Consider the following 10,248-nt stretch of genomic DNA (forward strand, 5'->3'; position numbering starts at 1 on the left):
GAACTTACAGTTGTTACACCTAACTGGAAATAATAACGAAGTAATACAGGACAATGTCCACAGTTGGGCAGAATATAGTTTTTATGGAAAGCAGTGGATAATGGAGATTGGAGTTGCCTTATTGTAGAAGTTAAGTATTATGGTTTTTCTATGTTAGTACATAATAAAGTCTAGATTTAGAGGAGTTGAAAAGGGATAGCGGGTTATTGTAGTCGTTGCGTGGGAGAGCAAGCGAGCAACACATTCCTGTAGCCTGAGTCTGCCTGATCGCGGGCCCGCGGCTTGTGTTAGTCGCTAAACGCTTGTGAGGACTGAGGAGGGTTGTGTAGTGGTGGTGTGTGCAGATTCTCCGCCTGCTTCTGTCTCTCTCTATTTAGTTTTACCTGCATTTCACTAGTAAGTACAAGATTGAGATAATAGAAATAAGCTTGACCTACTCATTTCTTGACAATTACTTGATTTTCAATGACATTCAAGCAAGGGTGAATGTCAAGAATCGGTCCTTCCAAGTAGCACATAAAACGACTATATGTTATTTTAATATACTCACTTTACTTCACGTCACTGACGTCCAATGAGAGCCTGCCACGTTGGTAGTTAATTCAGTGAGGTATCATGACGAAACCAATCACAGATCCTCGACCACTATAAAACGTCCATTGAGAGCCTGCCATGCCAAGAGGCATTGCATTTGTTTCTATTGAGAGAGTGTGAACCATGTCAGTTTATACCATTTGCTAAGTTGCTTTCATTATGGATGGCCAGTGCTTTTTCTCTCTTTTCTTTTTAGTTCTATCACCACTACACCAAAAACGCAAGAGACTTAATCAACTGTGTGTGCATCGCGAGTTGATTTTGCATCCCAAGTTGTGAGTAATATAAGATACTACCAGACATTTTTGTGATTTCCTTGAAGGGATGCAGTTTGACAGCACCATGTTAGCCTGTTAGGAGGGAACGAGAGTGCCTTGCAGTTATTGGTGAGTGGCATTGTCAATGCTTCACTACATTTTGTATATAGGTTAAAATTAGGTTAGATTAGATTTTTGTTAGGGTTTGATTAGTGACCCAGGGGAGTCTGGGAGTGTAGTCCTGGCTAGTCCAGAGTGAATCATTGGCAAATATTTAGCACGAAAAAAAAAAAAAATCTTGCAAAGTAATGGCATTTTTCCCTTAGATTTTTTTAGTTGCCAAAAAATTGAATATTTTAGCTTTCCCCACCCAAAAACCCTCAGTTTTTTCTCAAGGTCCCCTAGTTTGCTGTTCTTTGGGAGGAGATTGGTGGTGATAGGGAGAAAGGACTTGTTCTAGATATTTACCTAGTTACATTCTTCAGGAAGGGATTTGCTTGTAAGATAGAAGCATTCACTACTTAATGATCTTTGCAAGACAGTCTTCTCATTGACCTACTTTGTCTCCCTCTTTTCTTCCTCTTTTTATTATCATTATTGTTGTCATCTTGATTTTTTTTTTTTTTCTTAAATTTCTTTATTAGTTCTTGGTCTTTCATGGATTTACAAAGATAGTCTCCTTGAAGAGGACGTAATGGGCTTGTGGCTCCAGTACAGTAGCCTCAATACTACTACTAGCCTATCTTGTCTGTATGTGTTAGATATTTTGGCACAATTTTTGCTCCTGATTTACCCAGTATTTATCTAATTTAGATTCAAACACTGTTACTGAGTTGACACCCATAACCCAATCTGGCAGATTGTTCCAACTGTTGATCACTTGGTGGGAGATAGAAAGCCTTCTGGTGTTGAGTCGGGCTCTGGACTTAAATGATTTCTTGGAGCTCCTCCGAGTGATGGTGTCTTCTTGCATCTTGAGTAGTCCCTAGGTGCATTTGCTATCATATTTTCCATATAAAAGGCTTGTATGTCTCAATTAGATGTGGTCTCACCTAAGCTGTATACAATGATCTAAATATTTCTGACTCAAGATGTCCTTATGATTCCCACAATCTTGTAGGCTTTATTGAACCTTTCAGCCAGATGGTTGTAGAATGTTAACCTGTCACCAAGGACCACATCAATATCCTTCTCTGCATCACTTGTTTCAGTATCCTCATACATACTATCTCCATTGTTATTACTCCAATTCTCATATCTTTATTCTTGTTGGGATGGAAGCTTAGAAGATGCTTCTCTGTCCAGTTCTTGAGTCCTTCCAAATCTTCTTGCAACTTAACATAATCCTGGGCATCATTTATTATTCTGTATATCTTGGTGTAATCTGCATAAAAAAAACACATCACTTCCATTCTTGACCTCATCAGCTGTCATTAATAAACAGCACAAAGTAGAGGACAGAGCCCTGAGGAACTCCACTGCTTACATTTTTCTAGTTAGATGCCTTGCCATTTACCACAACCCACTGCCTTCTGCCAGTTAATAAGCTCTGGATCCAATTTAATAAGTTGCCCTTTATGTTATAATTGGATATTTTTTCCACCAGTCGTCTATATGGCACTCTGTCAAAAGCCTCTATGAAATCTAGGCCAAACCATCATCCAGAACCTCGGTCCAAGAGTCAATCACATTGATAAGTTGAAGCACCGTTGAGTCATTGGGTATAAAATCAAACTGTTTATTATTGAACAGGTTATTTTCCTTCATGTGTTGTATGATTACTTCTCCCAACAGTGTCTCCATTGCCTTACACAGAACACTGGCCTGTAGTTACCCTGGTCACTGTTACTGCCCTTCCTAAAAATGACAGTAACATTAGCAATCTTTCAGTCATCCGGTCACACCTTCATATAGTGAACTAATAAAAAGTATACACAAGACCTCTAACAGTTCTTCTCTCAACTCTTTAATGACCATCTGGTCTTGTTCTTGTTCTGCATCTGGTTCTTCTTTTTTTTTTTTTAAGAGAAGAAAAAAAAGCTCACTCAGTTGCCAGTCTCCTTGTTTTTTTTTTTTTTTTTCTGTCCATGGCATTTTGTTGTTGTTGTTGTTCTTCTTCTTCTTCTTCTTCTTCTTCTTCTTCTTCTTCTTCTTCTTCTTCTTCTTCTTCTTCTTCTTCCTCTTCTTCTTCTTCTACTACTACTACTACTACTACTACTACTACTACTACTACTACTACTACTACTACTACTACTACTACTACTACCACCATCATCCCCACCACTGGCTGTCACTGATGTAGGACTAATGTTAGACCTCCTCATGACAGAGTGACTGGAGGGGCAAATGGCAGATGACATAGATGATCTGCTGGATGAGGTGGAGGAAAGCCTCAGTCACAACTCCAGCATCTCATCCGACAGGAGGGTGAAGCACAGTAAAAGGTCTTTCCTCGATTGATACTGTTATAACAAGAGGGTGTCTGTCTTCCTTTTATAGTGTTCATCGTTCATAAGTCGTCCAGGGTTTTAGTAACATCTTCTAGTCAGTAGTGTGAAGAATGTTTAATAAGTAATGATGTTATCTGTTGATTTAGTTATTTACTTCTTTATTTAACATTATGCATCTTTATCAATATATTATACTACCATTTACCTGTTATACTCTTCTTTCAGTGTGTAGGTTATCTTAGTCTACATATATTATACAATATATGCTGATCTAGGTTAGAATATTTAATTTACTAGTTGAGCACCTCTCCGTATTGTCACTTTAGCATCATGTATCTTTAAACCAATCACTCAAACCACCTGACCTGATACTGACTTTGTTTCATTGTTGTCGTAAGTGAGAGCGTGAAGACAGATGACCTCAAGGACCTGTTAGATGACATTGATGAGCCTCCACTCCCACGCTCTGCCATCCCATCACACCCTTCTTCCCCGAACATTAGCGGCAAGTGCAACAGTCCCCTCCTAGCAGGTGTCTCTGTTCAGCCAGGCATCTCCACGGGAGTCACTCAGAGGTGAGGGTACAGTGTAGTATACACTAAGGAAGTGGAGGGATTGGTGAGGAGAGGAGTGTGTAGTCATTGGTTTAACTCTGCTTGTTCTCGTGCTGTCAATGATAGAGAGGCGGCTCACAAACGGTTCCGTAGCCATCCAACTGCTGAAACTCATGCCCTATATATTTCTGCCCGTAATCATGCCAAATCTATTCTCCAACTTACTAAAAACTCTTTCATCAATAGAAAATGTCAAAGACTTTCCAATTCTAACTCCTCTCGAGATTTCTGGCATCTAGCCAATAATATCTCTAACAACTTTACTTCTTCGTCTTTCCCTCCTTTACTTCATCCAGATGGCTCTACAGCTGTCTCTTCTTTTCTAAAGCTGAACTCTTCGCTCAAACCTTTGCTACCAACTCAACTTTGGATGATTCTGGGCATATTCCTCCTACTCCTCCACCCTCTGACTACTTCATCCCTAAAATTAAAATTCTTTATAAAGACGTTTTCCTGGCCCTCTCTGGCCTTGATTCTCGGAAGGCTTACGGTCCGGATGGAGTCCCTCCTGTTGTTCTCAAAAACTGTGCTTCCGAACTCGCTCACAGCCTGGTCAAACTCTTTCATCTGTGTCTCTCTACTTCTATTTATCCTTCTTGCTGGAAGTTTGCTCACATTCAACCTGTCCCTAAAAAAGGTGACCACTCCAATCCTTCTAACTACCGCCCTATAGCTTTGATTTCCTGCCTTTCTAAAGCCTTTGAGTCTATCCTTAATAGGAAGATAATGAGGCATCTATCAGCTCACAACCTTCTCTCTGATTGCCAGTATGGTTTCCGTAAAGGCAGATCTACTGGTGATCTTCTTACTTTCCTAACTGAATCTTGGTCATCCTCTTTTAGGGACTTCGGTGAAACCTTTGCTGTCGGCCTTGACATATCGAAAGCCTTCGATAGAGTCTGGCACAAATCTTTAATTTCTAAACTACCCTCCTACAGGATTCTATCCTTCTCTCTGTACCTTCATCTCCAGTTTCCTTTCCGATCGTTCTATTGCTGCTGTAGTAGACGGTCACTGTTCTTCCCTAAAACTATCAACAGTGGTGTTCCACAGGGTTCTGTCCTATCACCCACTCTCTTTCTATTATTCATCAATGATCTCCTAAATCTGACTCAATGCCCTATCCACTCCTATGCTGATGATACCACCTGCATTATTCAACAGCGTTCAACAGACGCCCAACCCAACAACAATTAAATGACTCAAGGCGAGATGCTATAGGACGCCTAACTTCTGATCTTTCACTTGTTTCTGATTGGGGCAGAGAAAACCTGGTTTTGTTCAATGCCTCAAAAACTCAATTTCTACAACTATCTACTCGACATAACCTTCCAGACAACTATCCTCTCTTCTTCAATAACACTCAACTTCCCTCTCCTCTACATTAAACACACTCGGTCTATCCTTCACTAAAAATCTAAACTGGAAATTTCACATCTCTACTCTTGCTAAATCAGCTTCCAAGAAGTTAGGTGTCCTATGGCGTCTTCGTCCATTTTCTCTCCCTCCCAGCTGCTTGCTCTGTACAAGGGCCTTATCCGCCCGTGTATGGAGTATGGCTCTCATGTCTGGGGGATCCACACACAGCTTTACTAAACAAGGTGGAATCTAAAGCTTTTCGTCTTATCAACTCTTCTCCTCTAACTGACTGTCTTGATTCTTTAAGTCACCGCCGCAATGTTGCATCTTTATCTGTCTTCTACCGCTGTTTTCATGCTGTCTGCTCTTCTGAACTTGCTAACTGCATGCCTTCCCCCCTCCTGCGGCCTCGCTGCACAAGACTCTCTACTTCTTCTCATCCCTATTCTGTCCATCTTCCTAATGCAAGAGTTAACCAGTATCTTCACTCCTTCATTCCCTACACTGGTAAACTCTGGAACTCTCTACCTGTGTCTGTATTTCCACCTGCCTATGACTTAAACTCTTTCAAAAGAGGAGTGTCAAGACACCTCTTACGTTAACTGGACCCTCCTTTTAGATTTTTCTGTTTTTTCTCTTTCTACTTTTCTTTTAACAGGGCCTGGCAACCAGCGGGATTTTTTTTTTTCCAACACTGTGTTTGCCCTTGGCCAGTGCCCTTGTAATGTAAAAAAAAAAAAAAAAAAAAAAGAATATTGGTGTGGGAAGTAGGCAGGTATGTAGCTTTATTTGATGGTAATGATGATGTGCACATTTTATTTATCAATGTAACTGTTGAGTGAAGAAAAGTGTAATCATGAATGTTAGTGTGAGAAGTCGGTACTTTTTTTTTGGTTATGATTATATTAATGATAATGAGTATACTAAGTTTGGATTTCACATTGATTTGTTCTTTAGACTTCCTTTAGATTGGACTTGTATCAAATTGTTTAGGAATGCACCATACGTTTCCAGAGACAGAACTTAGTATCTGCTGCATTAGGTGTGAGAGAATGTGAGTCCTGGCAGTAAAGCTGTGCTGGTGTGCTTTGTCCTAGAGCGTGTGACCGCCTGCGCTGCCTGAAGTGTGACATGACAGTGGTGACGATGGATGGCTTCTGCTGGTCCAGTACCATCGACTACTTCTTCCTGCGCAACAACTACCCTGACCTGGCCCGGCTGTGTGCCCGCCTGGAGCCACAGCGCGTGGCCCGTGCCTACGCCTGCCAGTGTCAGCACCTCTCTCTCACTGAGCCCTCCAGCCTGGCCCACCTTGACGGACTAAAGTGGGTGTGTGGCGGCCATTCCCCTAATAGCATGGCTGATAACCATCTCAAAACCTAGACCGGTAGGAATTGTAATGCATATGGAGGCTGTGAGGGAAGAGTCATCAGGCAGCAAGAGTAGCAGCTGTCTCAGATCTTAGCTTGATTGACACTGTAACACCCATGGGCTGTGAGCTTGTTCAGTATCAGCAATATGACGGCTCTAGGGAAAGCTCAGTGTGTGTGGAGGCACACGCACACACACACACACACACACACACACACACACACACACACACACACAGAGTTAATAGTCATCCCAACTCTTAATTTGATATAGTAACAAGTTGAAGACTGTGAGGGTGTGTGGCATCAGCAGCATTGTAGCTCAAGTTTCTACAGTTGGGATAGCTTCAAAAGAGAAGTGTCAAGATAAGTTCAGAACTAAATTAGCAAACTTTTTGTTTCCTATAACATTAGCACTTAAGGAGTGGCTTATTGAGTGGATTTTTTTCATTATCACTTTTATGCTATTTGCCAAATTCCTGGACACAGAAAGAGGGATAGCTATAGGAACATAAGTACACACTAATTGCCTCAGCTTGCTTTACCCTGACATGTGGTTATGGTAAAAAAAATAAACAATAAGTAGGAAGAAAATAAAATGTGATACAGAGTTGAAATTAACACCATGGTACTTATGGATTTACAAGGTTTTGTCTGAGGTCACAACTCTCTGAAACAATACTATGAGCTAATTCAACCAGCTTGCATCATCACCTTCACATCAAGAGTTCAGAACATAGTTACACAATTCATTCATTTACCTTGTGCCAGAATTTGTAACTTGGCTGGAAATTAATCCCTGCAGCCTCTCCCTTTATTCTCATTGGACTTTGAAAGAGCTAGTACAAAATGATCCGTCCTCTTTGTGCCATTGTCAACACTGTATAAGATAATGAGTAGGTAATAAGGGCACAGTGTTCTTCAGAGTTGTTATCTATAAATTGTCTAGTCCAATTCATTCACCTGCTTGTCATCTCTCATATTTTCCATCAAAGCTTTCCTTCTCTCTCACTTTTATCATATTGTTATTTTCCTTGGAAGGTTTCATTTAATTTGTTTCTCTCTCTGTCTCTCTCTCTCTCTGTCTCTCTCTCTCTCTCTCTCTCTCTCTCTCTCTCTCTCTCTCTCTCTCTCTCTCTCTCTCTCTCTCTCTCTCTCTCTCTCTCTCTCTCTCTCTCTCTCTCTCTCTCTCTCTGTTAGAAATGTTTGTGTGTATTTATTCATTTTGACTGTGTGCTTGCTCTTAGTCACAGTTCTTGGTAGCCTGGCATCACTTCATCCATACACTATTCAGAACAACATTACAAGGTTGGCTTTTTTTATATTGCATTTGTTATACTTATTTATTTTGTTTTATTTTATTATTTTTTATTTATTTATTTTCTATTTATTTTTTTATGTATATTTTTATTTTGTTATTTTGTTTATTTATTTACTTATTTGTTTATTTATTTATTGTGATCAAGGTTTCTTAGTACTTTAAAAGGAGGCTGTAGTAGAAGTTATTGTTTTTTTTTTGTTTTTTTTTTTCAAGGATGTTTCATGGTACCAGGGATATGTAACAAGAATCATGTACCTTCATTGAAAAAAACATCCATTGAAACCCAACTGATCGTGTATTATGGCTTTCTAAAGTAGTTCTTGTGAGTGGCCAAAGTGTTTCAGGATGTGGATCCAAACACTGGAAATAAGTTGTGGAGATTAGTCAACTTCACTGTATTGTATTGTACTTTTCTGCTTTACATTATTCTAGTCACTTCTGTACCTGTTTTGTATCTGTCACAGCAGAACTTATAAGTTCTTGCCATCATATTAAGCATTGTACTGTGTTTTAATGGAAACAGCATCAAAGATGATGTGATAAATACATTCATGTATTGAATTATGTCTTTTTTTTCCTTTATGAGTGTAGAGTATCATCTCAAAAGAACATAAAGGAGGTGCAAGGAGCCAGTTGGCCTTAATTGAAGTAACAGCATAGATTTAAGAATGAATCAGTGCATCTGCCTACCATTCATAAAGTTGTCTTATCTTAGGAAAGCCCTACCAACTCACCAATGACAAGTTCTGGGATGATACTGCTTTTATATATAAGCTTTAGGTAGTACTGTATATAACTCTCTCTCTCTCTCTCTCTCTCTCTCTCTCTCTCTCTCTCTCTCTCTCTCTCTCTCTCTCTCCATACTAGTAAGCTATAACTTTGTCGGATCTGCTCGAGAACTGGGTTCTAAGTGGGCTTTTCTGTTTAATCGTTTCCGTTGCCTTCAACTAGATTCTCCCTCTTAAATGAAAAGTAAATAATAAAAAATTGATACAGTATATAGTAACGTCATAAGTACATGAAATCACTTACTATGGCAAGCCGCCTTAACTGAAAAAAAAAAAAAAAATGTACTCTCATCTACCCTGCCGACCTTAACAACACACTGCTCCCCTTCACATCAATATATACCGGTACCTTGTAATTGCATTTTCATGGGATTAACTCATACTCTTAAGTCTACATCTAATAATACCAAGTCAAGTATTTGATTATCTATACCAGCTGCACATGCATTTTTATCATACCTAACATTAGTCGCAAACTGTACTTCTATCTCTAAACATCATAAAACACAGACAGTTGTTCCCTTCCGCCTTTCCCTCCCTGTCACAATCCCCCACCCCACTATGTTCCCAAAGCTGCCTCGCCTTAAATATAGCACGCACACTACTATTCCTAACCCTCCTAGCCTCCTCCATACCTACCCGTGAGTATGTACCGTACGCTCTTATGTGCCAGTATATCACCCCCGCCACCCTCATCACCCCGCCACCCTTAAATTTAACGCCTTCACTGCATCGATCCCACGCAAGGTTCATATGTTACCTTCACATGACGCAACCAATGTCCAGACGCCTCATTGTTCATGTTACTTCTTTTTCAACCCTTTTGCGCTTGTTTTAAGTTAGTTATTTAGTCACCGAGGAACAGGAAGGCAAGTGCATATGCGGGCTAGCTGTCGCGTCTCATCACCCTGGCCTATCTTTCCTCTTAGCAATCGAGATGATGTTATTGTACTGGCTGTAATTAGGTTTCAAACAGCGATAGACGACAACCATTAAATGAGAGAGAGAGAGAGAGAGAGAGAGAGAGAGAGAGAGAGAGATGGGGGGGAGGGAAGCTATAAATACTAATAACCAAAATAATGGATATGCGTAACGATTATGTATTAGATAAAAATAATTTTCTAGCTATATTAAAGATAATAAATGATGTGATCTTCGTGCTGTGCTATGCGTAGGAAAATGCTATAAACGTACTTGCACGAGTTAGGGAGGAAGGGGTAATGCAAGGCTGGCGCGAGTGTGACAGTGAAGGCCGTAGGTAGTTGGGAAGAGACTGGGCGGGGTAGCAACACGGGCAGGGACTTGACATGCGGGTAAAGGAATATGTTTTGTTTTAAACGGTATGGAGTGCTGTGGTGTGAGAGAACATGGTGCGAGGGTGTCAGCGGGTGTAGGGAGGTTTGTGGAGATGTTTGGGTATTAGTGATTTCAATAAACACGGCCTGCTAGTATTTAAGAGGCTGTGAAATTTGGGAGCGTTAGATCTGAGAGTGGG

General features: G+C 40.3%; 1 protein-coding gene across 2 annotated transcripts; it reads left to right on the forward strand.

Annotated features, from left to right (window-relative positions):
• The first annotated feature begins 233 nt into the window (after positions 1 to 233).
• LOC123501367 (protein C8orf37 homolog) lies at positions 234 to 8,526 on the forward strand. Of its 2 annotated transcripts, XM_045250171.1 has the most exons (5): positions 234 to 396; positions 791 to 869; positions 3,181 to 3,295; positions 3,700 to 3,876; positions 6,372 to 8,526. In XM_045250171.1, exons 3-5 carry the CDS (start codon positions 3,198 to 3,200, stop codon positions 6,655 to 6,657), a joined length of 561 nt encoding a protein of 186 aa, XP_045106106.1. In that variant the 5' UTR covers positions 234 to 396; positions 791 to 869; positions 3,181 to 3,197; the 3' UTR covers positions 6,658 to 8,526. The 2 variants fall into 2 exon arrangements, with proteins under 2 accessions (XP_045106106.1, XP_045106107.1); XM_045250172.1 differs by lacking the exon at positions 791 to 869.
• Positions 8,527 to 10,248: the final 1,722 nt, after the last annotated feature.

This window comes from Portunus trituberculatus, chromosome 9 (assembly GCF_017591435.1).
Source record: "Portunus trituberculatus isolate SZX2019 chromosome 9, ASM1759143v1, whole genome shotgun sequence".
NCBI lineage: Eukaryota > Metazoa > Arthropoda > Malacostraca > Decapoda > Portunidae > Portunus > Portunus trituberculatus.

What these genes read in the sequence shown, in the direction of transcription:
- LOC123501367 (XM_045250171.1), top strand. Translation starts at nt 3,198, where the DNA reads ATGGCAGATGACATAGATGATCTGCTGGATGAGGTGGAGGAAAGCCTC. An exon ending in AGGGTGAAGCACAGTAAAAG is followed by an intron (nt 3,296 to 3,699) that starts GTCTTTCCTCGA and finishes TGTTGTCGTAAG; the next exon opens with TGAGAGCGTGAAGACAGATG. An exon ending in TCCACGGGAGTCACTCAGAG is followed by an intron (nt 3,877 to 6,371) that starts GTGAGGGTACAG and finishes GCTTTGTCCTAG; the next exon opens with AGCGTGTGACCGCCTGCGCT.